The sequence below is a fragment of the Dermacentor silvarum genome, chromosome 8 (assembly GCF_013339745.2).
Source record: "Dermacentor silvarum isolate Dsil-2018 chromosome 8, BIME_Dsil_1.4, whole genome shotgun sequence".
In the NCBI taxonomy this organism is placed as follows: domain Eukaryota; kingdom Metazoa; phylum Arthropoda; class Arachnida; order Ixodida; family Ixodidae; genus Dermacentor; species Dermacentor silvarum.
The window spans coordinates 10,867,441-10,893,168 of record NC_051161.1 but is presented as its reverse complement, the minus strand read 5'-3'; the positions used below and the strand labels follow the sequence as shown (position 1 = coordinate 10,893,168).

Genomic DNA, 25,728 nt, shown 5'->3' with positions numbered 1-25,728 from the left:
TCGTCGGCGCAGATGGCACGGGTGGCGTCGGAGCCATTTCGCACTACACGACGACTGGACGAGATCGAACAAGCAAATTAGGCCTAGCACACAAAGCAAAAGAGTGAGACTTGAAAGGTAGCTGTTGACAAGGCCGAGCACAGACTTCCAAGCACACTGGCTTGGCCTGCTGTTTCGCCGCGGTATACAGTCAATGGATACTGGACTGGCTAAATCCGAAACACAGCAACCAATTCTAGCAGCCAACAAAAGTATAGCCTTCGAGATCGGCAACTGTAACTTGTAGGTGCTGCATGGCTTTAGACACCAGCAATCCAACCAAAGCAAGCGCGCCCTTTCAGTGCTGACAACCTAGCAAAATGTAAACATCGCTGCCAGCTTGTCACGACCGTATCGTGGCATTCAACGTAGCATCTGACCAGGCCGCTGGAGTCCGAAAAATCGAACGGCACGCTGTAGGGCGTCCGAACTATCGGTCGTGGTTATACATTACTTTAATGGGACGAGTGGTGGTGCCGTGAGGGTGTCTGAATAAACGAGCATGTCCGAATTTTCAGCTGCCGAATAAACGGTCGGCAACTGTACTGGCACGCGGCACATGCACTTTGTCCCCATCGCAGATCGCTTTGAAGATGAGGGCCCCACGGGCACACACTTCGTCCGCATCGCAGATCACTTTCAAGATACAGTGCAACTCCGTAAGCAGCCGCCGCAGTATGTGTAGTATGAAGCCCTGCTTCATACTACACTTGGAGGCGATCAGACTCGCTTGGATTTGCGCAAGCGTGAGGTCGTGTCCGTATAAAGTCGACAACAGCGTCACCGCGCTGGCGATCTCCGCCAACGGAGTTCGCCATGGAGATAGAAGAACCGAGCTTCGCGCCAGTTGGCTCTTGCCAGTAGCATGTGGCACTTATCACACAAATGCGAAGCCACACAAACACCCACCTAGATGCGACGTCTCCGAGACACATGTGCAAAATAGCAACCGAAACTTTCGAAAAAAAAAAAAAAAAGTACAGATACCGCATTACAAGTGACTATGAAGATAGTGCTGACCGGAAAAAAAAAAAAAGTGACATCCCTTGGAGTGTTTTGTTAGCCAAGGAAGAGCGGGCATGGCCTCCGAGACTGGAGGATCCCGCACCGCTCTCTGATAGCATCCGCCTCCCAGTCTTGGAGGCTATAAAGCAGGCCACTGAAAGCCAAGCCAGTGGAAAATTCGACATGGTGGCCTCTAAGGTCGAATACCGCGGCTTGGAACGAGTGATTTAGTTCTGAATATCGTACTTTAGGGCCTGAATTCGCCCCAAGATGTCGGGAAAATGCATTAGCTCTATGGGTCTCCCTGACGGTGCATTTATGAAGTCCGGAATATCCATCAAGTCCCAATTTTTGGTGTCGAGCACCAGCGCGCCCACTTCAGCAGCAGCTATCAATTCCGTGACCATCATCCGCAGCTTTGTTGAGTGCAGCGGTGGTGATTTTTATATGCTACGTGTTGTGAGCCAGCTGGGGAACATGGCACTTGGGGCGGCGAACTACCGTGCCAAGGAATTCCGCATTAGTGCTTACTTCAAGTAATCTTTCTCGAACATGGAAATAAGGCGATTTATTTTTGCGGCAAATTCTTCCTTGTTTTCTTTTTTCTTCTTCATTTCGCCTAATTCGAAAATCCTCTTAATTTGAAGAATTTCGTGGTCTGGCAGCCTTCGACTTATCGAGGTTTTACTGTACATCTGAGTACTGGGTGTCTGTGCTAAAACAAAGAGGAATGAGAAATTAAAAAGAAAAAAAAAAAAAAAGAACAGCTGCTTGGCCCCACCTGCCTTTGTGCCCACCCCTCATGTATCTCCCTTCCACCCTTTCCGCAATGTTGGAGGGGTGGAAGGGACACAGGAGAGGGGCGCAGCTGATAAGATGTGCGCGGCACAAAGGCTGCTGGCTTTGTCAAAGCGGCTGGGGGTGTTGAGTCAATGTGACAAAGGCTTGGTGTGCGGAAGGGGGGGAGGGAAGGGCAGCAGCACAAATGCAGGTGTGACAAAGCAGCTCACGTTTCCCCGCCCCACCCAAGAGGACTTTGTGTTCTTTTTCCTTTTGGCATACACACCCAATAGCCATATTTAATTGTTATAACCAATAATACTACATGGGAGCATTGCAGTAAGTGGTTTATTTTACCATAGTAACAAATACAGTGTAGACCGCTTATAACGTAAGTCGCCAGAGTCGCGAATATCCGCACTATAACCAAAGCAACAATTTTCAAGGCCCGCACATATGCAAAACATGTGCACCGAGCCGCCATGCGTATGCGACAGTCGAGGAATGCGGCTACAACGTTTGCATTCAATTTACAGTCGAATCTCGTTAATTCAAACCAAATCACGCGGCGGCGCCTCCGACCAGCATTGCTCCGGCACCGCCATAGAGTAAGAGCTTAGGAGACCCCCCTCAATGTCGCGCGCGAACAAAAAAAAAAAAAAAAAAAAAAAAAAAAAAAAAAAACGCGGCGGAAATTTCACCCTCTCTCAAATGGCAAGGTCGCCGACGATTCTGCGTTGCGCCAGAACATGCGTGTACGTGCCGACGTCTCAGCCACTCTACCGTAGCCACGCGTAGAAAATGGAAGTGAACCCTTCTTTCTCCTTTATGCTTCCTCTACTTTCTAGTCACGTTTTGACCTTGCACGCTGCGGCTACGGCGCAGAGGTAAAGCGCAGAGGGAAGCAGCGGCGCTGTCCCAGGCCGGCCAACGAAACTGCCCACGCCGGCAAACGCCCGCTTCCCGATAGCGGCAGAAAACGAAACTTCGGGGAGCTGGCGCCGGGCTGGCTGGAGCAGCGGCGCCTGCACGGCGGCGGGTGCTGGTGAAAGTCGAAAGTGAGGGAGCTACGAGGGAGGGCGAGGGGAGCCACTGAAGCGGTGGTGTTGCCGAGGCGAAATCCGCTTCCCCGCCGCCCTCCTCCCTCACATTCCACGGTCTCCGCGTGCGCCCTTCGCCGTGCTGTGCCGGCGCCGCCCTCTCCCTGAAGTTTCGTTTACTGCCGTTATCGTGAAGCGAGCGTTGGATGGCGTTGGCAGTTTCGTGGCTCGCTATGCGCGCCATGATATTTCACGACTCGCACTCAAGATTCTGGTTTCAGCCTCACTGGCTGTTCGTTCGCACCACGCGCCCTTCTCCTCCACTTCGTCTCTCTCTCTTCCTTGAGCACTCCTTGGGGCGCCCGTTTGAGGGGAGCGTTCGCCGTCTCCGCTTACTTCCATACTCCCAGGCAGCTGCACTGTAACAGGTATTTCGTTTCCCGCAACTGCACTATAAGCAATACGTGTTTACATGGAGTGCTATGGGAAAATTAACGGGAGTCTGAAAAGACCGCACTATAAGCGGTTACGTTATAAGTGGTCTATACTGTACAAAAGTTGACGGTACATTGGCTGCTTATCTGATATATTGTTAACACCAATATTATCGTCATAAGTGGTTTCACCTGCACACACGCACACACCCGCCATCACTTGTCACAGTACAAGCACGGACACAATTATACAGGCAAGCCTTTAAACCTATTTTGTATGTGGTTGTGGCGATTTGAGCCGTTAAGGGCTGCATGCATTCATTTTTTTTTTTTTTGACTGCCTAACTTTTTGCACTCTCTAGGCAGCCTGAAAAATTGAACACTGACCGTACTAGACCTAGGCTTGGGAGTATTAACCTGCACCACAACCCCCGACCATGATGGGGGATGTAGAACGTCGTTTTTTGCCGATACTGTCACAAAACATGTAAACTTAAAAGGATTTCACAATTAGCGCATATCTGTATCATGCAGGCAACTAAATGCTCTGTCCTAGCACTGACCTTAGTGCAATGGCGTTGGGCTCAGATGACTGGCCACCAGAGTCTTCCAAAGGTGGCTCAACGAAATCAGCAGGCTTAGTTTCTTCAAAAGATTCTTCTTCTTCCTCCTCTTCTTCATCCCCATAGTCAAAGTCTAGCAGTTTCTGCAAGTGGGAAAACGTGAATACAATAAACACCCGTTATAATTCAACCGCTTTATCCAAAGTCTTTTCTTGTTCCAAGTGCCCATATTAGACAGGATTATTTGAAACAAAGTGGCATAGCTGCATGGGGCCACTTGGTGCAGTGCACACTTTCGTGACCTTTGCTTTTCTTGAAATTTAAACTGCAAAGCTGCAACGAACACTCTAGAACGTGGCAATACAGTAGAATTTCATTCATACGTTTTGCAAAAAAAAGTCGAGAAAAAATACACTAACCAGGAAAACGTACGATCCGAATTAACTAAACAATCTGACACTCAACCGTTGTTGACATCTACATAAAGCGAAGCATTGTGTGAATCGCTGCAGCACGAGGCACAAGACGCTGATACGCGTCAAGCTGGCCAGCAACTTGCCTTGTTGAACTTCACAGTAGGGGCTGCTGGCTGGTGACTTGGTGGCTTGTCTTCAGCAGCTGACGAACTCCCAGGCCTGTTGGTCAGCAGCTGAGATGCAAGGCTCTGAAGCTTTACTAAAAGTTCTGGATCAGGAGGCGCTGCGTTTTCTGCCTCAGCTGCCATGGCCAAGTTCAAATTCTCCTGCAGAGAGGGCACACCACCAACAAGCAAACTGTAAAACACGATATGTAGAGCAAACAAGCGCCCCTAAAGACAAGGGGAAAGTATCTGAGATTTCTTACACACTGTTCAACCTGTTAGGAGGGACAGAAGGAAAGATAAAATGTCAGACTGTTGCATAATGCTAAATACAGCAGCATGTGTGAACAATTTAAAACACAGGCTCTGTTGTTCTGTGCCATGGTCAAGTTCCCTCACACTTTGACAATCAAAGTAGCTTTGTTAACTAGGAGCACATGCAGTCACACCAGGTAAGCATCCAAACAAGTGAAGCGATAATATGCTCCAAGTTCTTACTTGTGCACATCCTTCTATGTGTGTCTCTTTGCCATGACAAAGTGCAGAAGCAGCCATGGTAGAATGGCCATAACAGGCACAGCATCAAATTGGATCTGAATTACCTGGACAGCTTACAAAACCAATTGGTATGTAGCCCTGAATGCATGCACATCATGCATTGCTTAATTTATTTGTAGTGGTTTCAACAAATGTCACCCCTACAAGGCACACAGGCTGGCATGATAATCTTTGCTACACTTCTGCACGACTTTTCCCTGCAGAAAGATATTATTTGAGTGCAAGTCATAGGATGTGTGTGCAAATTACGCAAGTTGCATTTTACGCTTTTCTGACAACAAGGATGTTGCAAACAGTACAATCAAGAGTGTTCGATTTTTCTCTTTTTCTGGCCCTGAAAATCAGGTGCGCGTTGCATTTGCAGGCATGTCGGGACTGAGTAATTACAGTATGTCCGAGTCTTATATTACAGAGGTTCTCTCGGGCCCCCATTTCTGTTTTTGCCATACAGCCTTTCAAGTCTCCCAACCACCAGAATTCAGGCACCAGCTCTCAGTGCTGAAACCAATGGCACAGCATTATGAGGCAGGATTCAAGGTTGGCCACAGCCACCTCAAGAGAAAATGCAGGCGGAATACTCAACTACTGAGTTTATTTGTAGTTTCCTCTTAAAGGGGCCCCAAACCACATTTTATTGAAGTCCAGTGCATTTAAAGTTAAAGTAGACTATTTCAGAAATACTTTGCAGCAAAAAGTACTTCAATGCGTTCAGCAGAAGAGTTATTGGCAAGCACAGATCGCCTATGATCCCCTTTTTGGTGCCCCCGCTCGTTTTCCATTGCCTTGCACAATGAAGGCTAAGGCGAAGCAGGGCGTGGCCACAACGCTCTGCCTACTGAACGTCACTGTGGCACATAGATCAAATTTAATTTTGGATGTTCCCATAGATGCCACAACTTCCGATTTTGGCCCTTACGATGCGACAAACTCAGAGGCTATCCCTCAACTTATGGTTGAGTTCATGATACCTCCACAGGTGCCTCATGCCAGATAGCTATGTGCGGTTGTGTTTCTCGCAGCGAGAGGCATCCCCGCAACCCCTGAAACATGTGGCTTCTATTGAAGAGAGAGTGATTGAGAAAAGGGTGACTTCGTGTTCCACGTGTGAACCCCATGCACCAATGCACAAGTACAAAATTTGGCTGAGAAGTTCACAGCAGCGATGCTATCCGCAGAATGTGTTTTTTCACCAAGCCCATGGGGCAGTGCAGAGCCCCTGAACTGGTGACCTTTAAGGGGGGACGCAGGGATCAGATCGCGAAAATCGCAAGAAAAATCTATTTTTGGAAACCACGCGTTTCAGCATCTGCAACGCCTAATCTATGCTGTATCAAAATGGTTTGGCTGAAAATGCACTAAAAGTGCCGGAAAAAAATTAATTTGTCAGTGCGCAGGGTGAGCAAACAGCTTTAAATTGCGCAAAATCACCGCAGTTCATGGAGCCATCTCTCATATTTCCCGCCACCGAGCGCCGCCATCTTGGTATCATTCGTAAGCTCAAAGTTTCGCCCGTTCCACTTCTCAATTCTTTGGTCATCGCCATCCTGTAACAAATGCACAAACACAAAAGAAGCCTGGGTCTGCTGGAGGTAGTCACACGGGCCCTCCAATGAAAGTGGGCCTCCGATTGGCTGCCATGCTGAAAGGAGTCTCCTCATTGGTTGCTGCTGTGACAGGGGGGCAAGATGGGAACTGCAGTTTTCTGCTTTGCAAACTACACCAGTGTCTTCACTTGACACGCAGAATTCCGATTTCTGAGAGCTCGCAGGTTAGTGATGGATCGTCACTCATTCAAGAAGAAATTTTGGGCGAAGCACACGTTCGGAATACGGAAGCACAAGCCTCCTACGGCAAGAAAAATACGACAATTAGCGGGAGAAGTGGAGGAGCACCCGACTGAACGCGCCGCGCTAACTTGCACCTTGGATTACGTGCCGCGCAATCTTGCACCATGCGACTCCAGCAACGAAACCGACTATCGCCCTGTGCCATCGGCACTGATAACTAAGTCGACTGAAGAGGTGCCAACGGAGGCTCCCACGCCTCGGCGTACCATCACCAGCAAAACAGTGTACTCAGTTTGTGATGCATCGTGCGACACGGACACGCTGCCTCCGAGCTACAGTGTGATAACCGAAGATTCACCGGACAAGTAGTCGCCCTAACCATCGCACCATTCAGACGTGCCTCAAGCTGCATTTCGTGTCAGCGGTGACGGCAGAAGCGCGAGCATCACGATTCCCTTTGCGCAGTGTCCGCAGCTGAACGGAAGTTCAATTTGATAGACCAGCAAGGCTATGAAATTTTCAAAGCCCAGCAAACGAAGACACAAAGGTGCAAGAAGATGCCTGACAGCAATGATGCCAAATATTACAGCCCTGATGCGGTCTATAATAAATCTGCACTGCTTGCAAAACTTTGCAGCCAGTTTTTTCAATTGTGTTTGTTGTTTTTTGTTGGTCACCTCGCTCTTGGAAAGCATAGCACAACAATTGCTGGACCGATTTTGATCCAGTTTGTTTTGCTGTGATTCACAAACTGCGCTGTACTTCAAGACAGTCTTGAAATGTTCCTTTATCTTTCCATTATTTTATTATTTCACAATAACTACATGGCTCTATGCAGTGAAACACTCACATGCATGTCATGTTGAGCAACAAATTATGAGGGCACCAAAAAAATCTAACACTGTCTTGATGTAGATTAGACATTTGGGCAAACATACAAAGTATTCCCAGTTCCGTAGCATGTTTCGTTACTGTGCCAGGTTTTCCACAAGCAAGGAACTTATAAATTCTAATAAAACAAGAACTAATGAAGATATCTTAATGAAACTTTAGATTAGTCCCTTTATTGCAATGTAAAGTGTGTGTGCCAAATTTCAGCCCTTTCTACCAAGAAACAAAAAAGTTATTGCTCATCCCCCCTCCCCCCTTAAGGAGCAGCTTTCACCTCAGATTTTTTACAAAATGTAGAAACAAAGACAGCGCGCTCACTTCTGATGCCTTGCTGGGCACAGGCATTTCACTCTGGTTGAGCCACTGAAAAGCGTGCGAAAAAGAGCACCTCGGTGGCAGGCAACAAAATGAGCAAAATGTAGCATTTCCACTTTCAGAAAATGCTGGCAGGCCAAGCATACCTGAGTGAGGGCGTAAGTCTTGGTCTCTTGGCCAGTTCCAGACATTGAATCCTGGATGCTGTTGCCATGATTCCAGCTCTTCCAATTTTCAGTGGAATTCTTGTTCGCCTTGGTATCGGCCACCACGTCAGAGCTCTGAGCAGAGTCCCCTACAACCAAAAAGAGAGGCAAGATGTGATTGTGTAGTAACGTGGAGGCTGGATGTTTGAACATCAAAGATGGGTCAGACTGATGAGCTCTAGACCACCAACATACTGTAGCAGATGAAAGTAAAAAGATCAAGGGGCACCACACTGTGGCATACTTCGTTTAAACTAAATGCAAAAGATGTGGGCATTTATGCACACAAACTATAATGAAGTGGGGCTAATAAAGGGACTGTGCCTTGGCGTCACCTATCACAGTAGCAAAAGGGGTATAATTTTTCTCAGCCTTTCTAGAACTGTGAATAAGCAATGCTTTGATATAGCAGCAATAGTAATATATTCATAATAGTGACTCAGATGCACATGATAAGCATTGCATCTAAATATTACCCGAGCACATTTTGCCACAAAGTACAGTCGCCAACTGATAATTTGTACCCGGGTTCTCCCAACGGTGAGTGGCGGTGGTTTTGCCGCCCACCACTCCCGCCGACCACCCGCCTCTATGGCCATTCGCACACCTCTCCGCTTCAAGTTTGCTGTAATTGGACAACTTTCTGTGCCCATGCAGTGGAAGCTACGAGCGCGAGGGGCCGGCTTCCACAAGCGCGCCATTACGGGCAAGCACGGACGCTGGCGGGAAGTAGCCGCACACACTCACAAGTCGGAAACAAAGGCGGTAAATGCGAACGATCACGGAGCTACACCTCTAGATCGCGGTACTACTACTACTACGCGCCGAAACCAGTTCTGATTATAAGGCACGCCATAGTGGAGGGCTCCGGATTAATTTTGACCACCTGAAGTTGTTTAATGTGCACTACAACGCAAGCACATGGGCGTTTTTGCATTTCGCCTCCATCGAAATGCGACCATGTGGCATCCCCGAGAGCACAGAAGTTGCATTTCTTTGCGCACGTGGCTAGTACGGCCGCGGAAAGAAGTGCGAAAGAAAGAAGCGTGCGTGCACAGAAAGAAGAGAAAAACTCGATGTGTCGTCGCCTCTGCAATAGAATTTTTTTTAAATAAGCAAGAAAAGTCGCAGTTTCGCTCGAAAGGCGAAGCATTGAATGCGATAGCAAACTCGTGCACAGCTATATGAAGTAAGGATAGTAGTTTTATAGGCCGTATAAACTTGTAAACATAAGCAAAAAAACCTAAATTAACAAGCATGGTGTCCCACGTGCACAAGCAAACATGAACGCATCTCACTAGATGACCGCGGAAAGTCGCTTTCAAAACACTGTAGTGCAGGGGTTCTCAAGCATGTTGGTCCCAGGGAACCCTGCTAAGCTCCATGAAGTGCCAAGGAACCCTCCCCCCTCTAATAGGCTAGGCTTAGCGCGCAACATCTTTGGGGCCAACAGTGGGGTTGGCTGGCTACTTTGACGGCAACGTGCAACACACGTGGTCCAAAATTGGTGCAATCTTTATAAGCAAAGACCAGACAGCATCACAATGAAGACATATGCCAAGAATACGCCAAGAAAGAAAGAATGACAGTTTTCAGTGCTTATCGCAGGGGACACTTAATTACACTAGCCGACCGATCTTCCGGACTTCACGGGGGCTGAAAAATAGTCCGAAAAATCTAGCAGTCCGAAAAACCAAACAGTCTGAAAAACTCGCCCCCCCCCCCCCCCTCCCCCAAGAGAAAAAAATTGAGGCTTAGAGCGGCTTAAGAAAAATGTCGCAGTTTCGCCCAAAAGGCGGAGCATCGATTGCGAATAGCAAATTAATAGACAGCGATACGAAGTAAGGATGTTAGTTTTATTGGCCGTATAAAGTTGTAAACATGCGCTTACTAACTAAATAAGCACGGTGTCACGCGTGCACAGGTTACATATGAACACATCTCGCTCGATGACCGCGGGCACATTGACTTTCGCGCTGTCTATTCTCTCGCTTCAACGCGAACGTCAAAAAAAAAAAAAAAAAAAAAACGGTGCATACGAAGTTACTGGCACTCGGCGCACGCCCTTTGTACCCATCGCAGATCGCGGGCCACATAGCAGATCGCTTTCAAGATACGGTGCCTGCGCGGCAGCTCCGTCAGCAGCAGCCGCAAGAGCTGGGGCCGTATTCTGAAACGTTCGCCCCTAGGCGAAATTTCTTTTTTCGCTTTCAGGCGTGCGCTGATTGGCTGTTTTAGCAAAATTGGATGAGCTGATTGGGTGGTTGAGCCCGACGTCATTCAATTTTGCTCAACCAGCCAATCAGTGCGCACGCTGATTTTGCCTAGGCGAAATTTCGCCTAGGCGAACGTTTCAGAATACGGCCCCTGAATGCAACTAACTCCCCACCGTCTCCGCCGCCTTCTCCCCGTGCCCCATGAGCAAACGAAGTCCGCGCGCGCCTCCAGCCGCGCCGGAGGGAGCCCTCGCAAGCTTTCACCCGCACACAGCGTCCGGCGCAACCGAAACTAAAAAAAAAAAAAAAACGCAAGTGCCACTTTTAGGAAGGTTTTGTCGGCCAAGGAAGAGCGGGCATGCCTCGGAGACGAGAGGATATCGTGCATCTACTAATCTTGAAGGCTATACAGGGGGGCACTGGAAGCCAAGCCCGGCCAAGCCAGCGGAAAATCCAACATGGCGGCCTCCAAGATCGGGTAGCGTGGCTCGGAGCGAGCGATTTAGTCCGGAAAATCGAACATTGGCACCTAGATTCATCCGAAAAATCGGTCGCGAAAATGCACTAGCTCTATGGGAATCCTGCCGGTACATCTATGAAGTCCGGAATAACCAACAAGTCCGAATTTTTGAAGTCCGAAAAATCCGTCGGCTACTGTATAACATTTCATCACAAGAGGTCTTAGAATTAGTGCCGACTCTACTTTGAGTACAGAAAAACCTCGTTAATTCAGATTTAACGGAACCGAAAAAAAGTCCGAATTAACCGAATGTCGAAATATCGAGGGTACCAAGAAAACAATAAAGATGCTTACAACATCAACACGCTTTTATTTACTGAATGAATCAGCAAATCATCTTTCTATTTTGCACAAGAGCAGTGCAGAAGCTGCAATTCTGATCTGATGACTGATTATATAGCGCTCGCAGCGAGACCGCAGTGCACGTCTTCATCTGAGATGCTTTTCATTACCACGCGGACATCCCGATTATTTTGTCGCCTGTGAGCTGGTCGCCAACAAATCGTCCATCCATCGCGATGTAGCCGCTGCGCTTCATCTTCGACCGCTTTGCACTGAATCAAAGCAAAATTACTGTTTACCGCAGACGAAACCGCGGCAGCTATCGACGTGACATGGACGGCGACCTTGCGGCTCTAAAGGCTTGCGGCCGACTCACGCACCAAGTCAAAATGAAACTACTATTTGCTGCAACAAGTGCGGACGAAACCGCGGTCGCTTCGACGCGATCATGGATGGTGACTATGCACTTATCAAAGAATGCGGCCAGGCGCCAACGCGGTGTTATGCGCAGCGATAAACACAAGAATAAAGGCTTTAAGGGCACAATTAGGCACAAAGCGTTTCGGCGTTGCTGTCAGACACGTTTCATGTACGATTTCCACTGAAGGCGAAACGAAGCGGACTCCCCCACTTCGTTTCGGTTGGACGCTAGCGTCATTCTTGCTCTTTTGCGACGTATACATCAGCGCACACGCTATTGGCCCTGATCTACAAACAGGAGAAATGCGCATGGTGGTAAGTTACGGCCTCCGAGATTTAAGTGCAAGAGCTTAGGCGTGTTGCCTGTTTTCGGAGGCTGGATGGCTACAAGCTGCTGGTGAATTTATTGGGCAGCTCGCGCGTTTCTGTTACGCACTGTGATGTGTTGTTTGACACTCAGGAATGGGTAATGGAGGTTCTTTGGATCAAGCGCGCCTCGCATTCGCCATCTTAGCCACTTGGCTAGCGTGAAACCTCGGAAAATCTATCAGTGGCCGGCGGAACCCCCCCCCCCCCGAGTTCCATGGAACCCACTTTGAGAACCCATGCTGTAGTGAGTAAGCGCAGCAGCAGCAAGTGAATTGACCGTCGTCCCGCCACTCGCATCAACGCTAATTAAGCCGCAAAAACACAGCGGCTTGGAAAGACTGCCCCCGCCGCAGATGGCTTTCAAGATAACAGTAGCCCGGCCTGCGCGGGCAGTCACTCGGGCCGCACAGAGAACCCCCCTGCCTCCGGAACGTTGTGCGCAACTGGAAGACGGGCGCGCCTCCTTCCCACTTCCCACCCTTGCGTGCACACAATTGAGGCACGATCACCGGTTCACCCTCGCACATAGAGCATACAGCACACGGCGAGAGGCAGCACGAAGGTAAATTCGCTCGCTGCTGCTGCTGCGCTTCCTCCCTCCAGCGTTTAGACAGCGAGTTTCCGCGGCCATTGAGTGAGATGTGTTCGCGTTACGCAGTTTGCTCCTGTGCGCGTGACACCATGCTGGTTAATTTAGTAAGCCAATGTTTGCAAGTTCATACAGCCGATAAAACTACTATCCTTACTTCGTATAGCTGTCTACTGATGCGCTATCACAATAGATGCTTTGCCTTTCAGGCAAAACTGCGACTTTTTATTTCAAATCTGCCATTAGCCCTTCGTGATGTTTCAAAATGGCTCAGGCCTCGCCCACAAAGGCATAAAAACAGATCGGAATATTTTTACGGTATACTGGCCCTGTGGATAGAGACGGCCGCCCACTGAACCCACTGCAGCGCACGCCTCCCTATAATATCTAGTTCGCTCGCAGTGCCCTCAGCCTACTTTTCGTTGTTTTGCACCTCAGCTAGGGAGCACCACGCCTCTCGGCCCAATCAACCGTATTCCAGTACACTCTATATACAGCCGCCCTGGCCATTCCAACAGCAGTAACAAGAGCCGAGAGTGGCCGCGCGCGCTTGCCCCCCCCCCCCCCCCCCCTGGCCCTCAAATGTCCACCTCTCAAAATTTTCTGGGGAGAACTCCGATTTGGATGTGCTCAATCATTCGAACAGCTTCACGGCACTGCCTCCATACACTTAATGTAAAAGGACAACCAAAATTTCAAACACTTTTCAGCGCACCATTAGATGATCCTGACTTCATTTGCACAACCGTGTACTAATTAAACCTTTGTTCTAATTTGTTGCCAGCACAATCACCGGCCATACCTCCAGCACCTGCTCGAACCAAAACTAGCGAAGCCTAGTAAATCCAGCAGTTGCTGACTGTAGCCAAACTATCGTAGCCAAGTCTAGCGTTTGTTTCTTGATATATTAAATAGCGACACGGTCTCCCCCCAGCCAACTTCTTCACTATTCATAATTTTCGGTGTATGGAATCATCAGGCCTTGTGGTCAAATCAGTGCACAAGGGTAAAATGTTGCAAAAGCATTTGCATTAGCCGTGAACGCAAAAGAAAGTGAGAGACTGAACACGATGGAGCTGTTGTGTCTATACAACAAAAACGCAGCGTAGGGAACAGAACTCACCTCCTGGGACAGCGGCTGGACTGGCCATATCCAAGAGCGGCTGGATGACATCAGGCGGGAACACTTGGTTCTTCTGCCACAAGTTAAGTACTCGAACAATCTTCGGCTGCATGCAAGTAAGACAAGATGAACTGTGATCTAACTAACTACACAACTGGGACCACTGATGAGAACTGCAGAAATTAAATCCTTCTTGCTCCAAATAAAAAATAATATTGCTGGATGTTCTAAAGAAAATTATCCCCTTCAAGCTGTACTGCAATTAATAAAATTATGTGCTCATTCATGACAGTAATCAGTGGCAGTGCGCACAAATGCAGATGTATAGGTATCCATTTCATGTTCTTTTTTTTTGCAGCCGCTTGGCACAATGAATTATAGTTTAAGAATAGAAAAATGAAATTGCTGTTATAAAACATGACCTCTGAAATACATTGCTGAATGTGCACAATATGACATCAACTTATTTTTCATTTTTTCCTTCAAAATTATTATTTTTCCCAACAAATTCCCTCACAAAGCAGTTAAGAGTGACATTTATATGCCTAGCAATGCTTACCCTATCCTCAACTGGACACTTGAAAAGGTGTTGAAATGTGTTGTGGATGTTCTTGGTGAACCGTGGTGCGAATACATCCTTGTCCTGCCCAAACTGATGCCGTGATTGGCGCACAATAGAGTCCACAACATACAGACCTGGCACCTTGTACTCTGGCCGACACTACAATGGGAATGGAAACACTACAAATCAGCATAAGAAATTAGCAGTCAAAAGAAAAAGGTGCATCATCTGCATCCACATCGCTCTATAAATTGTTTGCAAAATCATGATTACAAAGCGAAGGTGCATGCAATGAAGAGCTAGTTAATGTAAGACTGCGAAAATGCACATAGTACATTGAACTTCCTGCCTCTCACACTAGAGTTTATCAAGACCTAAATGCCTGTCAGAATGCGGGCACACAGAAACAAACCGGTGAACAATGGTCGACATTTGTTGTTTTCTTTAAAAAGACAGCACTGCGAAAAACTTTAATTTGGTCACGCATATATGTTTAAATCAAAGTGAAACTCCACAGTTTCAATCGAAGGTCTGCGGTGCCTTTGCACAGACCAAACTGAACCATTTAGGATGGCTCAGGAATTATAGGTTTCCCTTATCATTTATCTTGCTCCATGATCATAAAAATTTGGAGGACGCTTAAGCTTCACATTTAAGAGTGGAACGCGTTAGCATTCAAGGACGCCAGACTGCTTCTCACGCTTCCCGGTAACTGCAGCTTATGTACCTGTAATGTTTACCAGAAAACGCTGGCGGCGAATGTTATGCACAAAGGCAACCTTTCTGGTAGAAACACGGTCTCTTGCATGGCCCAATCACTAAGATAGTGCACAGGCGCACCAAAAAAATTACATCATTTTCAGGTTTCTGTTGTTGTTTCGCACTTTTAAATATTAAGTCTGAGAAGATTTAACGTAAAAGGCATGCACTGTGGGTGTTTTGTTTAATGACATTTGTTTGTGGGCTGTCATTCTCAAAATTCTCAGCAATAACTTTGTCAATAATGCAAGACAAGGTACAAGCAACCTCTGTGATAGAATGGTGTGGCAATATAACCCGCATGTCATATACACATACCTAAACATATACTGCAATTTTAGCTCACAGGACACCAACGCCAGCAACAACGCCAGACACCGACACCTGATTTTCTGTGACACAGGGCCCTTAACATTATCACTCTAAAATGTGACACCACTTGGCTCCCTATGCAGTACAAAGACAGAAGTGCCAGTGAGAAAAAGGTAAAACGAGACACCTGTCAACTGGGTATACATAGAACTTGCCTCATTATAACACTCAATCCAACCTTCACGAATGCATACAGCACTGTCAACTTAGTTTAGAGGTGTGGTGACAGCATCAAATGAGCATGCAGAAAAGAACAAAAGAGAACCAGTACAGACCTTTTGAACAAACTTCTCGACACTCTGCACAATGTGCTTGTAGAATTTGATTGCTTTGATTGCTGATTTTGTGATCGCTGTCATCTTGGCTTTAGAGATCGGAGGTTTGCCTTCATACAGCGAGGTAAGCTGCTCAGGGAAAATAAATAAATAAATTAATAATTGAGATGACAAAAGAGACTCGACATAAACATTACAACACATTTTTAGTGTCCCACATATTAAAATTTCAATTAGTCACACTTATTTCAGTACACACGGAGGCGTTACACTTCTAAGCAATAAGCATGCCTACTGTTTACACATCACTGCAAGCTGCACAATAACCCGTAATTCAACGTCGGAAACCACGGAGGTTACAACTGAAAAGGAAACCGACAGCATATTACACGGCATACTTAAGAGATGTAAAGCTGGCGGTTAAAATCAGGACATAGAAAAGTGGGCTCCCTAGAAAATTTTCCCAAGAGCACTACGTTATTTGATTCGCCTAGCAAACAAGTCAGTCACAAGACCGCTGTAACAAGCTGCGCTCGTTTGAACAAGGAAAACTACAGTACATGCAAAGGATGAAATGCGCGATCGCACATTCAAAAATATATCCAAACCCTTTAGGAACCACAGCAGCACAGAACTGCATCCTCGTGAAACTTGAGTAGCGAGAAAACCGCGCAGTGCTCGGCACGATGGTATAACCACGGGGTGTGCGATACGCAGTTAACAGAACCGACCGATCGCAAAGCAGTTTGCGCAAGATCTCAACAAATGCCGCGTGTTCGGCGCGATCTTTGTAAGCAGACATTAGAAAAAAAGTCGGAAAAGATAGGGGCCGTCACTATCCCTGCGCACAAACATGCACGCGCGCGAACACACACTCAAATGTACTTAAGCACAGCGACCACGGCAATCATTAACCGCGCGATCGATGTTTCCTCATACACCGGGCATGCACATAAATCAGAGGCTGCACTCAAACTGTCAGAGCCGTCAAATAAGCATGTCTTCGTAAAGCGATAACGTTTATTTCCCTCTAAATCCTTAAAAAGTGGTAGAAACATGCCGGTTAGGCCTCATACGCGATACATCAAGAGTACGACAAAATAGGCGCTTGAGAAACGCTAAAAAAAATTTATACAAATTGCCTACCTCGCTGTTGAAGGCTTTGACGACCTCCATGTCGGAAATCGCGTGAAACTGTCTATCTTGATTAGTATTTTTCACACTCACTACCTTTTAAAATCCTCGCCAGCATCCAAGATGGCGAGCGACATTCAGAATCGTGTCTTTCGCAGCAAAGCCTAACCCGACGCCTCATTGGTCAATATCTAAAAAAATAACCAATCGAAAGACAGAATAATAATACGTCACAAAAACGCTTTATTGCCGCGTCGTGGTGACTTTGTGCACTTGTTCGTTCAGTATTTAATCGAAGGTAAGTGACAATTATTTCATCATCAATTACAATCACCACTTTAAACAAAAAAAATTTAAAAGCTTTGATTGTATTTGTTGAGAGTTACTTGCATTATATTCACGCGGCAAAGAGTCAGTTTTAAATTGTCCGGTAGATGGGCCAGCTACGGGCCAGCAGAAAAACCGCGAAATTGAAGATGCGCTTGGAGGAAGAATTTTCCTCCAAGCGCATCTTCAATTTCGCGCTTTTTTTCGTCATGTATTCCTCCATGAAGTTGCGTGTCGGTGAGTGTGCTTGCATGTCGTTCGCTGGAGAGTCGCAGCAGAAAGTTCGGTAACGTTGGGAAAACAAACGTCGAATTTCGCATAGATACCGCATCGAAAGACAGTCAGTGTTGTTAATACGCGAGTGAAACTAACTGGCAGTTCTTTCGCTCGTGTCAGGCGCGCTTTAAGTTTACAAATGTGTTTAGAGCAATAATCTAGTTGGCATTTCTTTATAATGCTCTTTTAAACATCTCTCGATCGTGTCTAAATGTGAGGACATATGCTGGGCAAGTACATTTATCACATTTCTGTTCTGTTCTCAATACTCGGCTTTATCTGACTAAGTGAGGACCCGCTCAGTTTTTATTGTTTACATTGTTCAGTTAATGCCTCTGCACCGCGCATAAACACTTCATTTAAATTCTCACGCCCTAATCCACACCTGCATCTCCATCTTCGACCACTTTTTTGTTGTTGTTGTTGTTAATGTAAAAGCGAAAATAAGCCATACATATGTTCTGTGGCACTGCGAAACATGACAAGGAGTATCAAAATAAGACGTAAATATTAAGCTTCTAAACTTTACACATTCTAAAAGCCATAAATTTAACAACTATATGTGTAACTGAGATAAGTTCTCTTATGAGAAAATTAGAGTCATTAAGTCCTTTCAAGAGAATTTGATATTTTTCAATGTTACTTTTCTCACCTGCAAATTATAGTGGCAATATTTAAAGTTTTTCTCACGAACTCATCTATGTTGGTGGATATTGTTTGCGATATTCCCACTTTTAACATTAAAATTTGTGTGCTTAGATATGTTGCCAGCTAGTTAAACACACACCTCCGTATGTATGGTCTTCCTGGGGCACATATTGTGAGCATGCACAATAAACCTTGTTCGAAAGTGAACACCCATCGTGCTGTGCTTGCGATCTGTGCCGCTCCAACATTAAAATATCATGCTCAAACATACCTTATTCCTGCTAACTCCTGCAGATAAACAACACATATGCATACACACAAAGGAGCAATATGGTGCCCTCCTAGCCCAAACTGGGTTTGGAGGAAAGCAAATTTATTGCATCTTGACGCATTTCATCCTGGTCTCACATGGGGCATGCAGCTGACAGGTAAAAAAGACTTGGGAGTCACAATAAAGTGTTAGTGAACTTGGAGATGTCAATGAGAAAGTGGCCCATGTCTAGTAGGGGCTTGAGTAATATGTAGAGGGGCTCTGCTTAAGAGCCTTGGCAGCTTTATAGGCAGACCCTTCTAGTGAAAGTAATTCTGCCATTCTCAGAAAAGGCAGTGTGCTGTAGCACTTTCCCTGAAGCATGTTAACAGGTAGTGAAACCCAGACACTGCAGCCAGTTTTAATCCTCCTGCACCTGTTGTGGGAGGCAGAAGTGCATACAGTCAAGAATACACATTTTAAAATGTATTTTTTGTGTTATATTTCTTTCCTCAACTGTATAATTGAGGTTTTAGTGCACTGCATTCTGTCAGCGTGCTTTCTAGCTGTTGTCATCAGCACATTCATTTGTACATGTACAATTGCATGTACAATTTGTGTTCGCTGCATATAGATCCTAGTTTTAATATCTGAAATGCTTTTCGCTAAGGAAAATAGCGGGGAGTGACTGCAACACAGTTCTTTTCACAAGTGAAGTTCTTAAACTCTGTCGAAAGACAAACAAAAGTACAGCAAGTTTATTTGCAGCCAGTTTTATTCAAATGCAGCACGTGTTAATTAGTATTTATTTTTCCACTTGGCATAACCTTAGCACCTATTACTTTCATGGTTTTTAGAAGACTCAAAGCCCAATCAAGCACCGAGTTGCTTGTGCAGATCAGTGCGTCTTTAGGATCCTCAGTGGACACAAATGAACCACTGTACCACACTGCCTATACTGTCACTTTCATTCAATTCACTTAAGAGCACCACAAGTTTTTTAAGAAAAGGTCAAAATGAAACATCCTTCTGTCAGAATTCATTTTTCTCGCAAGAACTTTATGAAAAAACTATGGTCCATGCCGAGAGCTATGATCAAGAGGTTTTTTTCAAAGGAAAGTTGGCACAGATCTCTCTCAATGCTTGGATGCAGTTGTAGACGTCTTCATAAGTGTTGTACATAGGCATGGGAGCGAGCCGGACAACTGAGGGCATTCTCAGGTCGCACTGAAATAAACAAAGCACATAAGTACCTACAGAGACATTACTGACTTAAGGAACAAAGCACTGTACTTACTCTTTGTTTGAATAACAGCAGTAATTAAAACAGCAGAAACATTTATGTGCAATGCCAGTTTTGGTAAAACCACAAAGGACCCCTGACTAGGTTTGGGCATTGTAAACAAATAAGTCTGGTGTGTAGATCATGTGGCGACATGTCTGCACGATATTACACATATGCACATCGCAACAGCCGAAAATTCAAACGAAAGCCCATGCACCCCTGTTCTGAAAGCAGTCTCTCCCCACCAGTAGAGACGATGCCTCAGCTCACCTCCGCATTGCATATATAATTTGAGGCACACAAATAGCCAGGAGCAATGTGAACGACCTGGGGATTCCTGTGAAATGCAGTGTGCAATAAGCGTATACAAAAATGAACCACACATGTCTTCTTAAGATTTCTTGTTTCTGTTTATTCAGTGCTGAAATAAAGACATTTATTCTATTAGACAGAAAAAAAGAAACTATGGGGTCACCTAAGCAACTCTTATGTGTAAATGCGAGAGCATTACTTGTTTCCGAGTGTAATGCTGCTGCTTATGAGGTCACAACAATGCACGACGACAAACCGGCCATATTGCGATCTCTCAGCTGAGTTTTATTTGCAGAGTTCTCATTAAAGTAGTGTTCCATGCACATTGAATTGAGTATTCCTTCTCAATGATACCACTTTTCAGCACGATGACAGTACTTTCCCGAGTGGCATCGTGATGTTCACACTACATTTTTTCATCGGGTTCGTAGGTGACCTCATACTCTGGGGGGATGTCGTAGTAATCGTCCAACGGGTACCTGAAGCGCGTTGCATTTTATTCGTCGTCGTCATTGTCCATGGACTCTGGCGATGGTGTCTGCGGGCCCCCAACAATGCAAAAGGCAGAGCGAGCAGCTGCAGCTGCTCGCTCTGCCATCTAAGTGAACCGCCCATCAGGCAGAGCCCAGCCACGTCAACAGGCTCGAAGATATTCCCGACTGTAGCCTGTTGCAACAGTGGTAAAGTGGTTAGTACGCTCAGCTACAGAGCGGTAGCAGTGGCGGTGGGGCAGGGTATCGAATCCTCACCGTGGCCACTTCATTTTTTTTTTAGTTAGGTGAAGATGACGTAATTTGTGTGCTGTTTTTCTGCCATGACTTTCTGATGACAGTGGGGTCACACAATGAGCCAAGAAATGGTCTCGCATTAAAAAAAAGGCGGTGGCGAGGAAGGATAAGGAAGGAAAAAGGAAGTAGGACTCGTGACGTAAATGTGATGTGGGCCCTCTGGTTCGATATTGGAGAAGGCAAAGAAGGCATGTTGATTGACACTAGTCGAGACGATTGGCGAGAGCCTCCAGCCATGGAGAGAGTAGGTTGCTTCCTCACACCATCATCATGCGACATGCCATTTGCTTTTATGTGCACTATAATTATTTTTTTTATTTTTTTGCAGTAGAATGCTCCTTGGGATGGCACTTAACTTCCAGTGTATAACAACCTAGCAAAAATATCCACTGGGACCTTGTGAAGGGCCCTTTAAACCACATGTCCAGAGGCAACAAGTAAAGATCCGCTCGCATTAAAAAACACTATAGGTTAGCATGATCGCCCGAGACAGATTACCACAATGCTTCCAAGTGAGTGCACCTGCGATTTAGTGGCTTGCCAGCACTGCATTTAACCTCCACCTCGAAAAGAAGGGGGGCAGCACACAAAAACAAAATACAAAGAAGAGAGTGGACACTGCAAATGCTGCGGTGTTTGCAGCATTTGTGCCGACCACTTATCTTTGTGTTGTGCTTTTGTATGTTGACCCCCCTCCTTTACAATATTATCAGATGCCAACTAGCCCAATTATTGACATTACGGAATGTCCACCTCCTGGGTGCTGGCAAGCAACCACAGGACTTATGACACGGGTATGTGTGCGCAAGATGTGACGATGTGCCAGAAGCTGATTTGTCAAAAAACAGTGTGCAGATAAGATTTGCGACAGAGGCACTTACAAGAATTCCTCTGCACTGTAGCTCTTGGTGCGTGAACTTGGGCTCTTCAGCAAGATGTATGCTGAGCTGGGAACCCCTTTTTGTTGTGTCAGACGGTGTGAGAATGTGAAATGGCCGTGTGCTGTCTGTAATGTCGTGGCTGGCACCCAGGTCATCAATCATGAGAAGCTCAAAGTAACCAGTGAGCAGAAATTGCTTGTGCAGGCGGTCAGACTCCTTGACTTCTGCAAACATCTGTTGAACATTAAAAAAATACAAAAAGGGGATGGGGAAGAGACACGGCAATTACTCATCAAGTTCGTTCTTCCAGCTAGATAATTATCCCAGCCATTTTCTTAAGTTCTGTCACAGTACGAATTTCTTGTGCTGCTCCTGGTGAATTTACTGTGAGAAACAACTATATTTTATGTAAAAATCAACAACCTCTAGAATATACTATCAGCTAGCTAATGTTTTATTACTGTCCTACAATAAAAGAAATCAGCTGTTAAGTTTTTTTCATGCACTTTTGTCACTCTAGACAGCTACTAGGACATGCCTAGCAAGTAGCGACCTGCTGGTTTGACTGTGTCCGCTCTGTAGCAAAGGGCACCTTCATGCCTAAAGGTTTGAGACGGGGACAAAAAGGACTGCTCAACTTTGATCACATTGCTGTGGTGTCATGGGTTCTCAGCGATACGACAACTGCATGTCAAAGTTGAGCATACTGAGCAGCTATTAGCGAACCAGGTTAACTGTTAATCTATTTGGCTCATTTCAGCATCAGCTTGCTTTCGTGCATTCAGCATTAGTATATTCAGAAAGAGAACCAGGTAAGTAGTTTACTTATTCAAAGTAATTATGCTGCAGTTTTTATGGGAGCTCTGAGTGAAGCATGCTCATATATAATAGAAACCAGTTTACCTACATTAGGAAAGGATGTTATTTTAAAATTGAAGCCGTTTGAACATGTGACATACAGGGTGATCAATTTTAAGTCTTATGGAATTTTTAAAAATTTCCGGTGATAGATAGCGTAATTCTTGTCGCTGAGCTGGATTATTCGAAGAGGTGGACATTACTATCTCGCAAAATCGAAACACATATTCAACTAATTAGCAAAAATTGACTAATGAACTTCTTAGTTAATTACTTCATGGCATATATTACAACTTATGAATTGTAGCCTGTGAGCTAGCAAGACACATTCACTTGAAATTAATTTCCAGGATTACACCAGTTTCGAGATATTTTCCAAAGTGTGAGACGAAAAACATGGGTGTTCCAGTTACTTTTGTGCCGCCATGCATAAAATAGCATTTTGTTAAAAAAGTAAGTGGACGAACAGTGTATTTTTATGGCTAGTTTGACGCATATCTCCAAACTGGAGTCATTCTGAAAATTCATTCCAAGTGGGTGCACCTGACAATCTCATCAGCTATAATTCGTAAATTGTAATATGTGCCATAATGTAATTAATTTGGAAGTTAATTATAAATTTTTTGTTAATTAGTTGAATATGTGTTTAGATTTTTCATACAATTAATGTCTGCCTCTCTGATCAATCCAGCTGAAGGACTAGAATTATGATATCTACAACAGGCGATTCTTAAAAATTGCATAAAACTTAAAAATGATCACACCGTACGCTGTGCTTTAATGTATCTCATCCAAAAATTGAGTATGTTTCTTCGAGCATATAGATGGCAACAAGCTTTACACATTGCATGCAGTGCTTGTAGGCAATGCAGAATGTAATGGAATTCAGCAAAATAATTATTTGCCTAGTTTTGTCAACAATTCTATGATTTGTGCATGTGTGGTGCATGCACTGCATTTGCTTTAAATGCAGTTTGTGCATTCATAATTGTTTTCAGTGATTTTCTGACCATACACACAAATACCAGAATGAATGATTTTGTTGGATCCCATTATACTGTTACGGTGAGATGCGTTTATTAATGGAAATGATGGATGCGAGAGGCCTAGGGACCGATGATGTCACAGTCCGAACTCACGTCGTCTTCCTTCACTTTCAAGCGTCCTCCCGTATCGTAGCAATATGTTGCCTACAGGCTTTTCAGATGTAAGCTAAGTATAAAAACTATATATTTATGGATGAAAAAACAAAAATGTGTTCAAATCCATTTTTCTTCTAATATAATCACTAGATAATACGTCTATATGTGGCTTCTTCCACTTTCAGGTTACCTCCAGGCTTGCCATTACTGTTGCAATTAGAAGAGGTGGTCCATTGGAGAGCTTGAAGACATCTGCTGACAAACATGGATCAAATTCTGGAACGAAACCACAATGGCGATGAGATAGGGAAGAGAAAATTTTATTTACAGAAAGGCAGAGAGGTCGGCCTGAGCTATAGCTTTATCTGGTCTGCTACTCTACCACAATGACCACGTATTCGCACGCAGGTGCATACCTAAAGGTGTTAGGTGTAGTAAGCCCCAGGCTTCATCTAAGCCAGGAGGCAAGAACGAAATTAGTCACATTTGGTGCTTAGTGCAAGACCACAGATGTAATTCAACATGTGGATCCAATGTTGGGTGAGTGAGCCACAGTGAGTCCACATGGGTGCAAATGTGAGTTCAAGAGATCCAGAGCGAATGCTAGATATACAAGTTCTCTTCCTATGTTTTTCCTCCTGGTTGTTTGCTGCAATGTCCATGGCCTTAAATGTTCCGTGGATGTAAGGACTTAGCAAACTATATACTGCCTAATCACTTAACACATCCATATCTGCAGCTTTGTTATGCTACCATTTGAATGCTTGGCCTCCTCAGTGCAATCAATTTGGGCTTTGTGGCTCCACACAGCATTTCGGTTGCACGAATTCGGCTTGTAGATACTCTCGCAGCTTAACATATGCAGTCGGTAATCTAAAGAAGCTTGAAAAATGTTGCCATGCATCGACTATATTACTTATAAAAGCGGTTTTTAGCAAGAAAGCCAACATATGCTACTGCCACAATATAAAACTGATAAATCACCATTTTTTTTAATCTGATCTCTTTATAAGATCTCTTGGTCAGGCTAGATAACTACGCTTAATAGTTCATATTAAACAAAATGATCTATTACTGTTGGGCATCACTAGATTATTACCTTGCAAGTAAAGTGGCGATGTTAACATTGATCTCGTAAAACTTGCGACTAGTTAGCTCTAAAGAGTAAAACGTAGCTGCCACAACAGCACCTTGTGGCGTCCAAAGCATGATGCTTCACATGTTTCTGCGATATCTTTCATACATGTTCGTAGGAGATACAAAAACTCACGTTTTACCTAATGCACGAATGTACCATTAAGTGTGTGGGCACCCATGCCACACCAACAGCACTGCTGGAGATATCGCACGACCGCTTGTTTTTGCTGTTCTCCCAGTGATAACTGCCAGTGCTGGTCACTATAGATACTACTGGCAAAAGTGTTTGAGGTTTTTGTGCAAGTTTGTTGATGTGACCACTCTGCACGGGCACTTGCAAAGCAATAAGGACTAGATTTAGCACACAGAAAATATAACAAAGATTACTGCTGGCAGGACGTACCAGGTCTCATAAGGAACTTGGTTTCAATGTTGTTGCCCCACCAGCCTCTCAGCTCTGGAAGCCGCTCACAGGCTTTTCGGAATTTGTGGCTTATATATGCAACTCCAATGCTGCCGGGACCAGAGTTCATGTACTGCAGACAGGGGATATGACGGAGAGAGTTTTAAGAGCTAACACATGCTTGAAGCTCAAGCACATAAGACTAAATAAGATTAAATTAGCTTCTTATGCACAGGAGAGCAAGGTGAAAAACGTTTTTCAGTACCATGCATGGGCAACTCCTAGCTATTTGTCCTGGCAACTTGTACCTATATACTACTGTTGGCAAGCTCAGCTGATCTTGCAATAAAATACATCTCATGGAGAACCATTGGCAGACTCATCAGCTTAATTGTATGTATAGTTATGCTTACTTAAAACATACGGTAACAAATGTTCCACATAGTGGAATTTTGCATGTCTGTTAGCTTTCTGTTGCCTTTTACTTGTGATAGGGAAAGCAGTGTATGAAAAGTCAGTTGCAGCAGTGTTACTTTAAGCATTGTTGCCAGTACAGAAGGTGTTGAAGTACAAGTTACTACACACAAGGTTAAAATTGGAAA

The 25,728-nt window shown here is 45.1% G+C and overlaps 2 protein-coding genes across 6 annotated transcripts in view; both read right to left on the bottom strand.

Moving 5' to 3' along the window:
* Nucleotides 1-16,988, bottom strand: part of LOC119460625 (SR-related and CTD-associated factor 8-like) — a 72,419-nt gene extending 55,431 nt beyond the window's left edge. For 3 of the 4 annotated variants that reach the window (XM_049673081.1, XM_049673085.1, XM_049673083.1), the window contains exons 1-8: nucleotides 16,832-16,988; nucleotides 15,686-15,814; nucleotides 14,277-14,438; nucleotides 13,718-13,823; nucleotides 8,139-8,287; nucleotides 7,996-8,040; nucleotides 4,421-4,603; nucleotides 3,862-4,004 (exon numbers count right to left, since the gene is read on the bottom strand). In XM_049673081.1, coding sequence (XP_049529038.1) covers nucleotides 3,862-4,004; nucleotides 4,421-4,603; nucleotides 7,996-8,040; nucleotides 8,139-8,287; nucleotides 13,718-13,823; nucleotides 14,277-14,438; nucleotides 15,686-15,814; nucleotides 16,832-16,861 — 947 coding nt within the window. In that variant the 5' untranslated portion in view covers nucleotides 16,862-16,988. The remainder of the gene's footprint in view (nucleotides 1-3,861; nucleotides 4,005-4,420; nucleotides 4,604-7,995; nucleotides 8,041-8,138; nucleotides 8,288-13,717; nucleotides 13,824-14,276; nucleotides 14,439-15,685; nucleotides 15,815-16,831) is intronic. The other variant, XM_049673082.1, reaches the window with a different exon arrangement.
* A 2,356-nt stretch (nucleotides 16,989-19,344) lies between these two features.
* LOC119460623 (kynureninase-like) overlaps nucleotides 19,345-25,728 on the bottom strand; it is a 50,624-nt gene continuing 44,240 nt past the window's right edge. For both annotated transcript variants that reach the window (XM_049673105.1, XM_049673104.1), the window contains exons 10-13: nucleotides 25,127-25,259; nucleotides 23,777-23,862; nucleotides 21,587-21,820; nucleotides 19,345-19,547 (exon numbers count right to left, since the gene is read on the bottom strand). In XM_049673105.1, the coding sequence (XP_049529062.1) occupies nucleotides 19,416-19,547; nucleotides 21,587-21,820; nucleotides 23,777-23,862; nucleotides 25,127-25,259 (585 nt within the window). In that variant the 3' untranslated portion in view covers nucleotides 19,345-19,415. The remainder of the gene's footprint in view (nucleotides 19,548-21,586; nucleotides 21,821-23,776; nucleotides 23,863-25,126; nucleotides 25,260-25,728) is intronic.